At 36.2% G+C, this 18,981-nt stretch overlaps 1 protein-coding gene and 1 pseudogene across 1 annotated transcript; both read left to right on the top strand.

Annotated features, from left to right (window-relative positions):
- Window positions 1–5,451: 5,451 nt before the first annotated feature.
- Window positions 5,452–7,155, top strand: LOC122604400 (uncharacterized protein K02A2.6-like). Its single transcript, XM_043777295.1, has 3 exons — window positions 5,452–5,971; window positions 6,070–6,313; window positions 6,369–7,155. Exons 1-3 carry the CDS (start codon window positions 5,452–5,454, stop codon window positions 7,153–7,155), a joined length of 1,551 nt encoding a protein of 516 aa, XP_043633230.1.
- Window positions 7,156–10,831: 3,676 nt separating this feature from the next.
- On the top strand, window positions 10,832–13,753 carry LOC122605111 (annotated as a pseudogene).
- The last annotated feature ends 5,228 nt before the right edge of the window (window positions 13,754–18,981 follow it).

Genomic DNA, 18,981 nt, shown 5'->3' with positions numbered 1-18,981 from the left:
AACTAAGTTATCCATTTTACATTAATTACCTTTACATTAATATCTTACGCTACTCGCAGCCGTTACCAGTGCCCGTTGCCACCGCCGAAATTCGTCGCTACAATCACCTGTCGCCACAGCATCACGCAAACGTTAGTCTATATATATTTATATGTTTAGAAAATCAAAATTAAAAGTCTCTTGAATAAATACTTTAGAAATAAATAAAAGTGGCAAATCGAACATACGTAAGTGCTTACATTAACCATCATCAATCATGGTCTATCAAATTGTTTGATTTCTTGATCACTTCCTGTTTACTTTTAGAAGGACTGTATTTCTTTGAATTTTGTTGGTTTCTTTAGTTACGTGATAATAATAAATGTATTTAAAACAAGTTTATTACGCTCTATAGCATAATACCCGCGCGTTACAACGGATACTATTAACCGAGTGAAAATGAATGAAAGAGAGAGATTGAGAGAGAGTTGTATGTGTGTGAATAGCTACAAATAAAAAGGAGAGAGTTCTTTTGTGGAGGGCAATTTAGACATTTTCTCAAATGTAATTTTCAATATGGGGGCTATTCTTTTTTTTTTGGGAATGGCAAAAGTTATATTACTAAAACGGACAAACTAGCAATTCACTAGTCGCCAAAAAGTACAATTACAGTTATAATGTAGAAAATGAAACGAAGACAACTATCTCTGAACCAATGTTTTTCAAGACTTCCGGTCGAACCAACCCCGGTTTAATGGTGGAAATTGAACCGGACTGAACCAGTGTGAACCGGACTGAACCGTGCGAACCGGACCGTTATCGAACCGCTATGAACCGGGTCAAACAAAGTCAACGTCTTTTTTATGTTGTTTTTCTTCTATTTTTTTGGGGGAAAAAAGATCCAAATCTTACGTTTATAATGAATTCATCCTATTTAGAGTAGATCGCAACATCCACTGCAAGATCAACCTTCGTGAGGGTGGTCGTAGATCATAGTTCTGTAGCGAAGCTAGGCTGTTGAGTTTGGTCACTTATTATTATTATTATTATTATTATTATTATTATTATTATTATTATTATTATTATTATTATTATTGTTATTATTATTAGATTGAAGAAGATGAAACTGAATTTTTTTAAATTTATAAAATGGGGAAGATTTTGGTTAGAGATTTGGAAAAATGGATTGAATGAAATAGGAGAACTAAATCCATGATGATCCATGTTTGAAAAATGAATTGAAGAAATAATGTGGGGGATAAAAAAAGAGGAACTTTTATTGTTGATTTTGAGTGGGGTAACAAGAAGTCATTACTACTGATGCAAAAATGAGAATGCTGAATAATGAGCTTATTTGTGGACTTTCTTATAGAAAATTAACTTGTATTTTCCAAAGTGGTCTTATGTGAGAATTAGTCAAATTTTATATATATACTCGTATCTTAATTTGAATATGGCCAAGACTAAATAGAAAATAGAGAAAATGATTATTGATGTTGGATGACATTTGAATGTGTTTAAACTTATAATAGAACTTGTTAATCATGTGTTTTGTGTTAGACTTTGGTTTATTATTAATCAATACTTGAACTTTAATATTATTAAACTTATGTTATATTTTAACTAGAAATCTTATAGTATTACTTGGAAAAATGTATGTTTCGTCAAAACCCGGTCCAACTACGGTCCGACCGATCCGACCGGTCTGACCAGTGAATTTTTGTGAGTCCGGTTCAGTGTCCGGTCCGATTTTCAGTGTCCGGTTCAGTGTCCGGTCCGACCGATCCGACCGGTCTGACCAGTGTCCGGTCCAACTATGTCTCGTCGGTATTGCTATGAAGCTTGTTGTTTCTGGCTTTCCAGATGAACCACCACCAAATGAATAAAATCGCTTGAATTCTAAGCCGAGTTTTAGTGGGGAGTTTGAGATTATCACACCAGTTGAGCACATCATCACTAGACTCATCAGGTATGTTTAGACGAATCCAAGAGCTTAGTAAGATCCTAGAACCAGCCACCACGTTGCACTTCTGAAATATATGTTCGTGGAGCTCCACACCGGACTCACAATGAACACATCTGAAAGTATCAACATCCACACCTCTTGCAAATAGATTAATTCTAGTCGGGATAGCAGCCCGTCTGAGTCTCCAAATGAATAAGTTGATTTTCTTAGGGACTAAAGGATTCCACAATGTTTTTATGTTACCAGCAATGGGGAGTGACTCATGTTCAATAAGTTTTCGAATAAGCGAAACAGAAAACACGTTATTACCTTTGAAATTCCACTCCCATTTATCGGATACATCACAATTCAGTTGGTTGGGAATAAAGTCCAATAGGTTTTGAACCATAAGAAGCTCCCGATTAGATCGAAGAGGTCTTCTCCAGTTCCATTTCCACACAAAATTTTCCCAGCGTTCACTAACATTACAGTGTATGTTTGAGTCAAGAGCCGCTAACCTTGGGAATTCACTTTCAAGAGGAGTGTCACAACACCATTGATCCTTCCAAAACTTCCTTTGACAACCATCACCCACAATATGCTTTATACAGTCAGATCCGATGGAGGTTTTGTTATGAATTAAACGTGCGGTTTTTTCAATCCTTGACCATAACCCATTATTTTTGGCAGACATCCTAACAAAGCTGTCCCTGCCATGTATCTCAGCAATAACTCTAACCCAAAGGTTGTTGGGGTTTGCAAACGCTCTCCATTTCCACTTGTAAAGAAGTGATTGATTCATGGCATCTAAGCTTCCAATACCTATTCCCCCATCATCTTTTGCAGCTAAAACCAAACCCCATTTAATCCATGCTATTTTCTTCTTCTGGGCACACTCGCCTCAGAAAAATTTAGACCTGTGTGACTCCAAAATGCTGTTGACTTTCTTCGGTAACCTGAAAATAGATAAGAAATAAACGCCCAAGGATCCAAGTACCGAGGAGATAAGAGTACTCCTACCAGCAATCCATAGCATATTAGCTTTCAAAGAAGATAATCTTTTTTGGAATTTAGTAATGATCGGATTCCAAATAGCCATTCTAGCATAACTACCACCGATGGGGATGCCAAGGTATTTGAAAGGAAGACTCTCAGCTTTGCACCTTGAATAGTTGGCCAATCGAACAACTTCTTGATTATCCACACCAATCCCAATAATGGAAGATTTTGCTAGGTTAATTTTGAGGCCCGATATGCAATGAAAGCACCGAAAGGCATTAATGATGACTTCTAAATTTCTATCGGTCCATTCTCCCACCACCATAGCATCATTTGCATAGAAAAGGTGAGAAACAGATACATGATTAATCTTAGCACACATGCCAAAACACCCCAATTCTTTTAACCTAATCGGCTGTACAAACAATTGGCGCCATCTGTGGGACATCCACCACTCATCACCACAAACTACACCGGAAAAGGTTGAAACCCAGGAAATTTTTCTTAAAAACAATAACGCCCAGATTCCCTGACACGATATTTAGACTCCAATAATGTACGCCGGTGTAGAAGTTAGCAATCCATCGACGAAACGAAAGGACCCAGAGGACACACAGATCCCGTCTAGAGACCTGTGCTTTCCCGCATTGGGAGACAAAAAAGCTAGTAAAGACCGATTAATAATACGAGCAAATATATTCAACATTTCGGTACGAAGAGTATATATCGACAATGGAAGTGAATGTGACATCATATACGAACATTGCTTTCTACAATTACCAAAGGCGATAAGGGCAAGGATGACAGAACCCACAGGCTTACTCGCAGGATTTGCCGGAGACCGCGTATAGCCCCTGGGGGAAATAGATCTTGACGTCACCCTAGGGGACCCTCCGTTTGTACGAACGGAAACCCTAGACTTTACAGTAGTACGAGCAACCTCTCCATACAACTTACTCCTAGGAAGACCGGCAATCCAACGGATGGAAATGGTGCCTTCTACAGCCCACGCTATGGTACTATTCCAAACAAAATCAGGAGTTGGAATGATAAAGTCATGCTATGACCAAATAAAACATATCAGCGAGGTTAAGAAGTCGAAGGAAGACACAGAAGAAACAAAGAAGCCCAGCCACAACGATGACGGACAAGACAACGACAAGGTACTCGTGAACCCAACATTTCCTGACCAGCTAGTCACCATAGGGAAAGGATTACCAGAAAACTTCAAAAAGAAATTACAAAAACTACTGCAACAAAATATCGATATATTTGCATAGGAATATACGGATATGATAGGAGTACCTAGGGTGAACAAAACTTTGTCACGGAACATAGGCTGAATGAACGGAAGAACATGGAACCTGTAAGACAAAATAAAAGAAGCCTGTCAAAAGATAGGGACGAGGCAGCATGTAAAAAGGTAAAAGAGTTGGTAAAAGCAGGAATCATAAGGGAAGCCACATACCCTACATGGATCGCCAACCCTGTAATGGTGAAGAAAGGAGATGGAGGTTGGAGGATGTGCGTAGATTTTACGGACATAAACAAGGCAGTCCAAAAGACTATTACCCGTTACCGGAAATAGATTGGAAAGTTGAATCTCTGGCAGATCACAAATGGAAGTGCTTTTTGGATGCATATAAAGGATATCACCAGATAAAATGGCCAAGGAAGATGAAGAGGAAACATCCTTCCACACAAGCAAAGGAACATTCTGCTACACAAATATGCCATTTGGATTAAAAAACGCAGGAGCAACCTATCAACGACTCGTTGACAAAGCATTTCATAAACAAATTGGGCGCAATCTGGAGGTCTATGTAGACGACATGGTCATCAAAAGCAGAATAGAAGAGGAACTGCCTGAGGATATCCAAGAAACCTTTGCTACGCTTCGGAGAATTAATATGAAGCTTAACTCCAAAAAATGCTCTTTCGGAATGGAGGCTGGGAAATTCTTAGGGTATTATATATCAGACAAGGGAATACAAGCAAATCCATCCAAGGTGAACAAAATACTTGACTTGCCAGCACCAAAAACAGTAAAGGAGATACAAAGCCTAAATGGTAAGATGGCAGCATTAAGTCATTTTCTTTCAAAGGGGGCGGATAAGCAATTGCCATTTTTCAAGACATTGAAGAACTGTGGAGTCAAAAAAGGGTTTGAATGGACAAAGGAAGCCGATGAAGCGTTCGAACAAATGAAAAAGCATATAGTGGAACTCCCCACTTTGACATCCCCAAGAAAGGAAGAAACCCTATTCGTATACCTCAGCCTCCACAGAGTGTGTAAGTGCAGTTCTGTTAACGGAAAGGGACAGAAAAAAAATGCCAATTTACTTTGTAGGTAGGATACTTTAGGGGGCAGAAACAAATTATCCAGAGATTGAGAAGCTTGTGCTAGCACTGGTTCACGCAGCAAGAAGATTGTGCAGGTATTTTCAGGGGCACTCAATTGTGGTTCTTTCAGATAAACCACTACGGAAAATTTTAACAAAGCCCGAAAAATCGGGAAGGATGGCAAAATGGCAATCGAATTAAGAGCATATGACATCGAATACAGAGCAAGACATGCACTTAAGGGGCAAATACTGGCAGACTTCATCACTGAAATTAAGGAAACAGGAAACTCAACAACTCACTCCACTACACTTGTAGTTACGGGGGAGGCGGATTCAGAAACCTGGGAATTATATACAGACGGAGCATCGAGTTCAGAAGGCTGCGGAGCAGGAATAAGATTAGTAAGCCAAGACAAACAAGAATATACATATGCCCTAAGATTCGAGTTCGAAACAATGAATAATGAGGCAGAATATGAGGCGCTAATAGCAGGATTAAACTTGGCAGAAGATATGAAGATTCGGAGTATTAAAGCATTTGTAGACTCCCAGTTAGTAGCTAACCAAGTAAAAGGAGAGTACGAGGCCAAAGGAGAAATGATAAAGTTATATTTGGGAAAAACGAAGGAATTGATAGAGCAATTTGAAAGCTTTGACATCAAACATATACGAAGAAATCAGAATAAAAAAGCTGATGCTTTAAGTAAGTTAGCCTCATTGCATTTGAACACCTGGGATAGAAAGTGCTGATACAAGTGTTGAAAGAAAGATCTATATATGAGAAGCAGGTGCATGATTTAGTCAAAGAAGAAGGGAAAAACTGGATGACCCCAATAATTGAGTATTTGATAAGTGGAATATTGCCGGAAGACGAAAACGAAGCTAGGAAGATAAGAATAAAGGCACCACAATATAAGTTAATGGACGGAAAGCTTTACAAGAAGGCATTTCTAAGCCCATGGTTACGCTGCGTAGGACCCAAACAGGTAGAAACAATAATTTTTGAAATTCATGAAGGAATCTGCGGACTACACGCAGGTCCAAGGTAAGTCGCAATAAAAGCGCTACGCCTGGGGGTACTTTTGGCCATCAATGCACAGAGACGCAACAAAGCTTCTGCAAAACTACGAAGGATGCCAGCTACATGCAAACGTCCCCAGACTACCAAAGCAAGATATGACGTCAGTGACGTCTGCATGGCCATTCACGAAATGGGGGATTGACATAGTGGGGCCACTGCCAAAAGCACCAGGAAAGGTAAAATTTTTAATTGTGGCTATTGATTATTTCACAAAGTGGGTAGTAGCCAAGCTAGTAGCAACAATAAATGGAAAAGCAATTGAGAACTTTGTCTGGGAATATATTATATATCGCTTTGGGCTACCACAAATGATTGTCTCGGATAACGGGAAGCAATTTGCGGAAGGAACCTTCACGGAAATGTGCCAAAGATCGGACATAAAACAATCATTTATGTCAGTATATCACCCACAAGGCAATGGACAGGTAAAAGCGATAAATAAGCAGATTGTGAAAGGAATGGAGAAAAGGCTGGGGTGTAGCCATAATGGTTGGGTAGATGAACTACCACTAGTACTATGGGCACACCGAACAACACCCAAGCAAAGTAACGGCGAAACCCCATTCTCCCTAGCTTTTGGATCAGAAGCAGTGTTGCCCGCAGAAATACAGATTTCCACATGTCGGACAACGAATGTGAGTGAGGAAGAGAACGACACAGAAATGCGAATCAACTTAGACTTGATGGAAGAAAGAAGGGAAATTGCTTCAATAAGGGAGGCTGCGTATAAGCAAAGAATTGAGAAATATTACAATAAGAGAGTACACCCACAGTTTCAAAGTTGGAGATTATGTCCTTTGACTTAATAGCGCAAGCCAAGTGGAATACCAAGGTAAAATGGGACCAACGTGGGAAGGCCCATATAAGGTGGACACAGTCATCGGGAACGGGGCCTACAAGCTTTCAACACCAGATGGAGACCCCGTCAGCAGGACGTGGAATGCAACAAACTTGTGTAAGTTTTATTGTTAAAAAAAAATATATAAAAAATAAATTTATTATTTTTAGGGTTATTTACTGAAATGGTACCTGGACTATCCACCATATTACTGGTTTCATATCTATAACTTTAAAATTACTCTCATCATACCCCAACTTATCAATTTGTCACTCGGATGATAGCTGACTTGACGGGCGTCAGTTTGGCCGTTAAGTTGGGTATGACTACTGTAAATTTTAAAGTTTTAGGTATGAAACCAGTAATATGGTGGATAGTCCAGATATCATTTATGTAATTATTATTATTATTATTATTATTATTATTATTATTGATATTATTATTATTATTATGGTTGTTGTTGTTTTTTTAATTACACAAAGTACATTGATATTTTTGTTTGTAAATATTTATATTTATTTTATAAAAGAATACTTTATTTTTATAAAAAATTTATTGTAAATATTTAATTTCTTATTAATAACTATTAATATTTCAAAAACTATTATTTATAAAATTTCTTTTTTAATTAAATAATATTTTCTTTTATAAAAGATCATTTTTAGTACAAAGTTTTTATTTTTATAAAAAATATTTATCTTTTCTTTTAAAAGGGTGAACCGGAAAGAATATCATAATTTCTTGTATTGCATTAGTATCTCTACAACTTCTATGTAAGGTTTGAATCAGCTCAAAACAGATTTAATCAACTCCATGTGGTGGTATCCATTCAAGACTTCACGTTTATTTATCAATGTTTTACATGAAATTAATGTGCTGCTTCCGATTACTTATTTTTTTTAAATAAAAAATAAATAAATATGAAATAAATAAAATCATCATGGATCTATAATTTGATTGATTAATAGTTTTTAACAAAAAAACTAAATATTTACAATATTTTTTTATAAAAATAAAGTATTCTTTTATAAAATAAAAGTAAATATTTACAAAAAAATATCAATGTACTTTTTAAATTTATTTATTCCTAAATAATACTTTGTGTAACAACTAGGGTCAAATACTACCGTGGGTAGTCCGCAGAGTAAGAAGCCACTCTGGGTATAACATACCTCGGGTGAATGAAGATAAACATGAGAAAGATACGATCCTATCACTTCCTTAAATAAAGGAACGCGTTGCTAGAAAAGAATAGTCGTGGTGAAGACTGACTCCCCACGATTACCATTATAAAAGGGGAAACCCCATAAAAAGAGGATTCATTCACGATTCACAAGAAAAAACCTAAAACTAATATACTATCAAACCCGGCGTACAGAGGAGCCAAACTCCTACCAACAGGGAATCGCCGATCAATTCACCAAAACACCCCAAATCTTTTAACCTAATTGGCTGTACAAACAAGAACATACCACCTTTCACCAGGTTGTCAAGTGCCACGTGAAGACCTTCCATAGCAATAATGAAAAGAAAAGGGGCCATTGGGTCTCCTTGGCGTAATCCTCGACGAATAGAAAACTCCTCAGTGGGACTTCCATTAACCAATATAGATGATCTGGCCGAGGAAAGACAAGCCTCGATCCGGTTTATCCAAATAGTCCCAAATCCCATAGCTTTAAGAATAGCAAAAAGGTAATCCCACGATAACGATTCATAAGCTTTAACGAAATCTATCTTGAACAACATCAACTTTTTGTTCCTACTTTTGTACCAATCGATGATCTCATTCAAGAGAAAAGGCCCATCCAAGATTTGTCTACCAATCGATGTCTACTTTTGTACCAATCTATCTTTTTATTATGTAATATAGATATAGATAAATTTCTACTGTATTTCTTATTTTGGTATTTAGTTAGCATTAACATTTTATTGAAATTGCATTCATAACAACCAAATTTTTTAAAAATATTTTAGTAAGGATATACAGCTAAAAGGTTGAAGGTATAACGCGTGATAGTTGAGTCATAGATAGTTATAATACTACAAATAAATTTTTATTTGTAATTTTTTACATTATCTCATTTTTGTAGATAAATTTTTAGTTTATAATAATATATATTTTTTTCTGAACATTCACTCGGTATGCGATATCAGGGAAACCTCATCGTATAATGGTGAAGCCTTGAATGTATCGTAGATATATGTTTTAAACTTAAGATTAACTAGAATCATGATCAACTCGACGCCGCATCCACCATCAAGAGTCGCCCTCATCATGACACCGTTACAGCCATGACCACTGCCGCATTGTGTGGGTACATGGGTGGCTCAACAGTACTATGGAACTAGGCGACAACTAACAAAAAAAACTTTTTTTTTACCAAAGTTGACCCGAGGTTTGACCCAATCCGACCGATTCTTTACCGATACGGCCGATTTTTACCGATCCAGGCGAGGTTGACCGAGTTTTACAAGCGACCAAGTCGTTGACTGAGTTTTCGCCTGGTTCTAGCCAACTTGACCCGTTAAACCATGGGGTTGGTGGCCCATTGGTAAGGTCTTTGACCTTGGGAGGATCCACCTGGGTTCGAGTCCCACTTCTCACATTTGTGAGGGTGGATTAATAGAGGCTTTTCGAGAGTCCTGGTTTCCAAGCATACGTGTCATTTAGCAGTAGGAGTAGAATAGAATGCCGTTAAAAAAAAAGAAAAAAAACCGATTCCAATTTCGAGTTCCCGGCCGAGTCTGCCCGAATTTTACAACCCTGTAAAAATCTAATATGTGGAAAATTAACAACCTTGATTGAAGCAACAACCTAGCATACAATGGGTCAGCTATCTCAAAAATCACCATAACATGCATGATGATACTAGTCCCAAAACATCACCAAAACATATACAGATCTCGGTTCAGTATGAAACGGTACCGTAACGGTACTGATTTTTTTAGTATTATCCGGAGTAGTCCCAATCAAAGCTTAGGCAACGAACTTAGCATGCAGTGAACTATCTGTAGTTTTTGTGTTTCCAAATCCAGAGCGGCAGAGCCTCTGCTAGCTGCCTCTTGATCATCAGCCAACATATTGATAAAATAAGCACAAAGCATGAAAGCAATGAAAGTAGGGTGGTCATGAATACAAAGGTTTAAACAACACAAAAAGTATTTGTATCCCCTGACAAGGAACATGTGTAATCTTTTTCTAAATCAGATCATATCATTATTATTGATGTTTTTATAGACGCTTGCATCAATGCTAGAAACAAAGACAGCATTATAATTCATCAAACAAAACTCTGTACCATCCTTCACATAAACCACGTATTGTCGTAACGGATCAAAACCAGCAGTATCCGACTGGGTAGGCTGTTTTCAAGTTTTGAAATTCTATGAGATTCCTATAGCATTTACAGAACCAAAATTACACAATCCAGTTTACATTCCGAATGTTACGTACGTAGGTGCTTACATCAACCATTTAACATGGTCTATGAAATTGTTTTGACTATACTCACTCCCTCTGAAACTTCAAACACAGGCTCTAGCTATTTCTATAAATTTACATCTTACATTCATTCATATCAACTTGTACGTATTCTATAGTTTTCATCCATTTTATTACAAATTAAAAGCACACACAAATTTATTACCATTTTATAATAATGGCAAGAGTTCCAAGGGTGAAATTGGGTTCACAAGGTTTAGAAGTATCAGCTCAGGGTTTAGGTTGTATGAGTATGTCCGGTATGTACGGACAACCTAAATCTGAACCCGAAATGATCCAGCTTATCCATCATGCCGTTAATGCCGGAGTTACTTTTCTTGATACCTCCGATATTTACGGCCCCAAAACCAATGAGATCCTCATTGGCAAGGTATATATATATATATATATTTTTTTTTTGAAAGGTGAATTTCGTTGGAAACTTCGTGTTGCGATTCGACAGCGAGATATCTAGCATATGTTGTCTTAACCGGGTCCGCGCTAGAGAGCTTCCTCGAAGTAGAAATGCCTATTTCAAATACCCAATGGGGGAAAACCCCCTACTAATCCGCTCAAAGACACGACGATTAATAGGGGTAAACCCTGCCCTCTCAGACTTGAACCTGGGTATACCCAAATCAAGCCCTCATAAAGGGACTTAATTCCTATGTCCTCCCCAATGCTTGAACTCAAGACCTCTTGCAAGGGGATGGTCTTTTAACCATTGAGCTAAAGTCCAAGGACATATATTTAACTACCTAACTAGCTAACTTATCAAATGTTTTGTTTTTGTTTTTAGATTTTTTTAATTTATTGTTATTATTAATTGTTTTAAGGAATATATTACCTTTTCTCAGAAGGTTGAAACATTTTTACTAAGTCCTTGTATACAATAATGGTGATCGATAGTTTCGTAGGCAGTATAACTTTTCGTGCATAGTTTGTTATATTATGGCACACTTAACCGCCCTAGAATAAAGTGTTGTACATTGCGGTTCAAAATTATATTAAGTGACAATCATTTTTATACCAGGTTTTGTGATCTCCTTGTATCAATTGATTAGTAAAAAATAAATTTAAGTGCAGGCTTTAAAGGGGGGAATAAGGGAGAAAGTAGAGCTAGCAACTAAATTTGGGATTAAAAATGATGGTACTTTTAGGGAAGTTTGTGGAGATCCAGCGTTTGTAAGGGCTTCTTGTGAAGCTAGCCTGCAGCGACTTGAAGTCGATTGTATTGATTTGTATTACCAGCATAGGATTGACACTCGTTTGCCTATTGAAATCACGGTTAGTTTCCTGCTCTTTAGATGATCCTTCTTGTGATGTTCATTATGTTTCTGCATTACTTTTTTTTTTTTCTAAAGCCATATTATTCTACTCATATCATATTCCTAAATTACACAGATGGAATCCAGGACTTCTCAGTAATCTACCCCCCACAAATGTGGGAGATTAGACTCGAACCCATTAACGCCCTTAAATCAATGAATATCATTTCACTAAGTTTAAGGGTGTTACGACGATATATGATAAGCTAACAACCTTGATTGTAATACATATTTGTTGGTCTCTTTTAGCTATGTTTATGACCCATCTTCCATTTGAAGTGACAAAAAAAAAAAAAAAAATACAAATAAAAATTTAAAAAAAAAAAGAAAAGAAAAAAAAGCTGAGGCTAACTTTTGGAATGTTATTAAAAAATATTTTACTGGTTCAGTAAGTATTCAGTGTAATAAGCTCTGCCCATTCGGTGATTTAAAAAAGAATGTTGAATCTATTTACTATTACTCTCGTAAGTACTAAATCTTTATTCTCTGTTAGATGGGAGAATTAAAGAAGTTGGTGGAAGAAGGAAAAATCAAATATGTTGGATTATCGGAGGCATCAGCATCGACCATCAGAAGAGCCCATGCTGTGCACCCAATAACAGCTATACAACTAGAATGGTCCTTGTGGGCTAGAGATGTCGAAGATGATATCATTCCTACTTGCAGGTTAGATATATTGCTGTCATTAATCTGCTGCCTTTCTTTTTCTTTAATTTTTCTTTTTTTATGTAACCAACAACTAATGATTTAGAACTCAACTTTCTTGATTCTATATATCATACCTTATTAGAGAACTCGGGATTGGGATCGTTGCATACAGCCCTCTAGGACGAGGATTCTTCTCATCTGGTCCAAAATTGATGGAGAAGTTGGAAGAGGGTGATTTGCGTAAAGTATGCCACTTACACATTTTGTTCTATTTTTCATGATCATTTAGCTCCCTCCTATTCGATAAAACAACTGGCGGGGTGGAAACGGGTTACAGACTTACTAGTCAAAACGGGTAATTGAGCTGAAACGGGTTGGGTTCCTATATGATTACAGAAGTTATATTATTTCAAAAATAATCTATCTAATTTATTTATGTAATAAAAAATGATCTATTTGTCTTTTTAATACTTATTAAAATGATCTATTAGCAATTTATAATAAACGTTGAACATTCACTCGGCCTGACCCATTCAAACTAGTTTTTTAAAGCTACATTCTACTTAATTTTATTGTCATTTTTACAGAGTGCCTTTCTTCCAAGGTTGCAACCTGAGAATCTTGACCACAACAAGATTTTTTACGAGAGGGTCAATGAGATAGCGGCTAAGAAGGGGTGCACAACATCACAGCTAGCACTGGCTTGGCTTCACCACCAGGGAAATGATGTGGTGCCCATTCCTGGAACCACCAAGATGGAAAACCTTGAACAGAACATCGGTGCTTTATCTGTGAAGCTAACACCGGAAGAGATGGCTGAGCTCGATTCCATTGCATCTGCTGATTCAGTCAAGGGTTCACGATTTGGTGCTGGTATTTCAACTTATCTGGACTCCGAGACTCCTCCATTGTAATCATGGAAAGCGTAAACAATTATGTGTCTGTTTTTTCTTTTCTACTGTCATACATATCAAGTTTGTTCTGGATTATAAACTTGACCATGCCGGCGTGTGGTTTTACGACATGATTATGCAAGCAATGTAGTTTTATAGAACAATAAATAAAGGCAGTTTCTTGTTTTGGGTATATCCTGGAACTGGTTTCATGACTCTCATGTTGATCTATAACCATGTTCTTCTAGTGTATATGATATCAGCTGGATTCTGGAAATATACTCTGATCGAGGAAAAGATAATTTGTAGACTATAGTTTTTAACGTGTACATGAAAAACGTGGATCTATATCTTGTTGTAACATGTTTAACATAATGGATTAGTGAAACAAAATGTAAGTAACTAAGCACAAATACATATAAGGAGATGATATTAGTATCATCTAATTTAATAGATCTATCATATACATGCATTATTTACTTGTACAGTGTACTGTTTCATTTGTACAATGCGATAACTTAATCATAAATCATGGTACGAATATCAATTCTCAACATATAATATGTAACGAAATTCAAATTGAGGTCCACAAATTGGGGAAAGACAAAAGAAGTCTTATCTTTGCCACGTCGTAAAAACCTTAACAAGATTATATAGTGGTACTAGTCCTATATGTATGGATAATGTTTACATTGTATATAAAGAATGAAATTTAAACATATTTTGGAATAATTATTTGTTTTTTATTTTAATTCAATAGGTTTTTACCAAACAGGTTTTCACTAACTCAAATAGAAGGGTCCCCGCGCAATGCGGCGGTGACAGTAGTGTGGTGGTAGTGCCGGCGTCGAGTAGTGTAAGTGATTAATGTAAATATAAATGATGTAAAGGGTGATAGTATAAGTATATTAAAAGATAAATGATATATATGATAAATATATAAGAGTGGTAATATGAAAAGTCTGAATTTTTAAGACATTTCAAAATTAGAAATCCAAAATGCTTTATAGTTAGTTATAGTTATAGATAGGTTTTCACTAAACATCCTAATTTATATTTTAATAATAACAAACACATATATCCCTGCCCTTTTATGGGAAACAATAGAATTGAGTTCTAAAACATTATCATAAGACATCTAGACGAATAATGGTTAAAATATATATAGTTTAAAAAAATAAACAATACTGCTTAATAAAAGAGGTTGATGGCTGGTGTTTAACATGGATATCAATCTATCGTACATACCTTTAAATTCTTAAAAATATTAATAATATTAAACAAAATAATTATACCTACGTTTAAATGAGATATTCAATTCATTCCTCTTGATTTAGAACAATAATTTCCTAAAACTAAATGTGTACATATGTTAGGTTTGTACTTATAAGCATATAGCATATAGGTCATATCTCTATATAAAACTCAAACATAAACCTAATTAGATTTCCATACTAATACTAACATAAAGGGAATAAAATAAAATTATAATTAAAAATAGATTAGAAATAACACTTGTCAATTAAGGATTTCGCCATGTATAATTTGAAGAACCTATTAATCATGTTTTAGTTTATTGGTAGATATTTATGAGACAATTCCTTATTTTATTTCATTGTTAGTTTTTTTTTGGAGGGCACTTTGTAAATTGGGCGGGGGTATAACTCATTTGGGCCACTACTTAGCTTGAAAACATTATAACTTTCACAATGGTTTATGGGGAAGTACCCCCACTCCCCCAGTACTAACAACGTACATCCGCCCCTGCCTATCAATCGACAAGCATCAGCAGTTTATATCGGCTCCTTCCATCGGCTATATTCGGCTGATGAATGTAAACGTTGGGGCATTGCCACGTGGCTAAAGTGACCTTTTTTTTAACGTTAAGCAACGTGCATTTTCTTTTTGTTTTTTTTTTTCTTTTTCAACTTCTATATAAACCATTAAACACCATACATATTCATCAAACAAACTACATACAACATACAATAAACTATCAACATATCATTCATGGCAAACTACAGACCAACAACCTCTTTATTCGACGTTAAAAACTCGATGCAGCACCACATGCTTGGCGATGACAAGCATAAAACCGACGTTAGGTCTTTGATTAACGACATACAAGCTCAAAAGTCTGCTCACCTTACCGAAAGTGATGAACGATGATCGCACCATAATGAGCTGGATGTCTAGTACGTTACATATCTGCAAGAGAAGGTCGCCTAGTTGAACCAAACCTTTGATCAGCTTACTGCCGCCAATGCCACATTATGGAGGACGTTTGAACACGCGGAATTTTGGCAAGGTAGCGTCGGCGAAGTAGACCCGAAAGAGGAATAAGTTATTCTGGGCAGTGACAATTCCCCTGAACACAATGAATACATCCACCACAATAATGGTGACAGTAATGTGGACTCAGACGACTCGCAATTTGGTTGGCGCTAACTTGTAATTTCAGTTTTACGATTTGTAATTTTAATTTAGTACGTTTTTGAATTTCTTAAGTATGTAATGTTTTATGTTTTAAATAAATGTAATGTTTAGTTGTTTAATGTTTAATAATAAAATTGTTTAAAGAACAAAGTGATAACTTTTGGCAAAAATTGGCACTATACCGTCAATTTTGGCTAGTTTTTGGCAAAAATTGACAATATTTTGGCATGTCCACGTGGCTCTTTTCTATTGGCTTAAACAAAGCCAAAAGTTACCACAAAGCCAAAATTTGGAACTGCACCTTTGACTCTTACTTTTTATAGGTTTAAATGTCGATGCACCATATAAACTTTTGAACATAATTGAATACATTTTGAAGATTTTATCCCTATTTTTTGATATTCAGTTTGATCCGGGTGTTATGTATAACATTTGATATGGTGTGATCATCAAATGACTTTAAATTTGAAGTACATTCAAATCTTGTTTAGATTTCAAATTGTTCCTCTTTTTGTGTATTAATATAATTTGTGCTTCACCAAACTAACATCACCTAATTTCACATGTCATTCATATCTTGCTTTTAAACAACGCCCTTACGCACATACATACATAAACACATAAGTACACATGTACTCTTTTATTGTCCTTCAAATGAAATGTCGTCAATATCACAATGTTTCAATTGATAATATCAAGTTAAAGTAACTATTTTTCTCCAGACATTTGAATTCTGTCTTTTCTTTTGAACAACAAATTTCTTGTGAATAACTACCTAAAGCCCTAAAATATGTTGTGTCAAAGATTGAAAAAGGCAAAGCCTCCATGTAATGGGCTAGACCCAGTCCATTGGATTTTATCTTATAATGGGCAATAATACGTTCATCTCCAAGGATATTTTTATTTCTTGAGAAATTTTCACAAATCGTCCCTGTGGTTTGCTCGATTCGTATTTTCATCATGTATTTTTTTTTATCACTAAGTCTCCCTGTACTTTTCATTTTCATTGCCAACCATCCCTAACACTAACAGCCATTAGTTTGCCCCATTAAACCTCTTATGTGCAATGCACATGAGGGTATTATCGTCAAGTTCGTAACCACGGGGACTATTTGTAATAAACACATTGGATTAAAAAAAATCTTTGGATTCCTTCTCCCACACAAACTCCGACTACGTCTTCTAAAAGGTCGACCACCACCCGCCACCGCCGGAAAAGTTCGCCGGAAACCGAACCATCACCCCACTATGGTTACAAAAACATTGACAAACGTCAACCATTTCAGTCTCAAAAACATTGACAAAACAGTGATGATTCATGGTAGTAATAAAAGGTGTTGAAAAGTGGTAGTCTATGGCGGTTTTGAAACGAAACCGAAGAGAAAAACATAATGATCGAGCAAGTCAGATCTATAACGACTGGTATTGAAGCTTGAACGTCTCTTCTTCTTTATAGACCGTCGTGAGGTGGTGGTAGTCCGGTGATGCGTGGTTGTGTGTGTGTGAGAGAGATAGAGAGAGAGAGAGAAGAAAAAAAGGAAAAGATTAGGGTTTCTAGAGAGAGGGACGAAATGGGTTTGTTTATAAGGTCGTTACTTACGTTCCATACTTTCCTGGGATGTTATGGAGTCGTGTAATGGTGATTGAAAAACGAAACAACAACAACAGCTACAGTAAAGTGGCAGAGCAGCAGCGACAACGATTATGATGTGGTTCTGATTAAAGATGAAGCCCTAATTGTTGTTGGGGATGATGGTCGTAGTTTTTTATGGTAAAAAAAAGCGGCGACAAGAGGCTGTAAGGATGGCCGGAAGTTTGGCTGATGGTGGGAGTGAGAGAGGGAGGAAGATGATGAGTTTTTCTCTTTTGTTACAAATAGTCCTTCAAATATGTTTTTATCATAAATAGTCCCTATGGTTGCAAACTGGACAAAAATGCCATCATGTTGCACATGAGGGGTTTAACGGATGAAAACTAACGGTTGTTAGTGGCAGGGACGTCTGGTAATGAAATGAAAAAACCCAGGGACACTTAGTGATAAAAAAAAGTACAGGGACGAAAATGCAAATCGAGCAAACCACTGGGACGATTTGTGATAATTTATCTTATTTCTTTATAAACTAAACCATCATTCTTTTTCAGTTTTTCGACTTTAAGATACATAAATTGCCTTTTTCTCAACTCACACACTAAATCTACCCAATATACCTTCAAAAAAATTTCCCAACATCTATCTACTCAAACTTCCCTCTCCTTTACTAATCAATTTAAAATTTTCGTAATAGTACATTTATAATATTCTTAATGAAATTATCTACAAACGATCTACAACCCTTAAAATTCCCCATTTTATATTAATTACTTTTACTTTAATAACCAACCGCTACTGCCACTGCCGTCGCACCCGCCCAGCCGCCACCACCACCGCATTGCGCGGATACTCCTCTGGTTTATTTCCTAAAACCTTCTTATCATGAGTCTATTAACTGTTCATAAAAGTGCAACTGTTAACATCCAAAATGTTAAATTTTGTTTTTCTCTATTAAACGAAGAAGCAAATTTTTTAAAATTATGTTTTTAAAAAATATACTTAGAATTAGGGAGGACATGAGACTGGTACCGTCCATTATTGGTCCCAAAGATCGCCAAAACTAGCACTGGTTCCGAGTCCATATAAGCCTGTTTGCAGCTATAGAAAAACATTGTTGATTCGACATCATTCATTGGCAAAATATTTGATAACTTGAAGGAAGAGATGGACAATAAAATCTATGAAACACCGGATGACAATTGTGGACAACGTTTTTAGTTTGAAAACATAATCAAATTAGGTTTTAAGTATCATACTAGCTAGATTGATGTGTCGTATTTTATACCATTTCCCACATGATTTTAGGACCAATTATTCATAATTTTAATAGTTTATATCCAACTTTCGATGCTTTGAGGTAGTATTAAGTGTTTTCAAGTTGAAAAATAACTATACGGATGAATTGGTTGATTTTGAT

The sequence above is a fragment of the Erigeron canadensis genome, chromosome 6 (genome assembly GCF_010389155.1).
Source record: "Erigeron canadensis isolate Cc75 chromosome 6, C_canadensis_v1, whole genome shotgun sequence".
Classification (NCBI taxonomy): domain Eukaryota; kingdom Viridiplantae; phylum Streptophyta; class Magnoliopsida; order Asterales; family Asteraceae; genus Erigeron; species Erigeron canadensis.
This window is presented reverse-complemented; position numbering and strand designations above follow the sequence as displayed.

Bases quoted from the DNA above. Each gene is read 5' to 3' on its own strand.
- LOC122604400 (XM_043777295.1), top strand. From the start codon at position 5,452: ATGGCAATCGAATTAAGAGCATATGACATCGAATACAGAGCAAGACAT. The intron at 5,972-6,069 runs GTAAGTTAGCCT...TGCATGATTTAG, and splicing joins TAAAAAAGCTGATGCTTTAA to TCAAAGAAGAAGGGAAAAAC. The intron at 6,314-6,368 runs GTAAGTCGCAAT...ATCAATGCACAG, and splicing joins GGACTACACGCAGGTCCAAG to AGACGCAACAAAGCTTCTGC.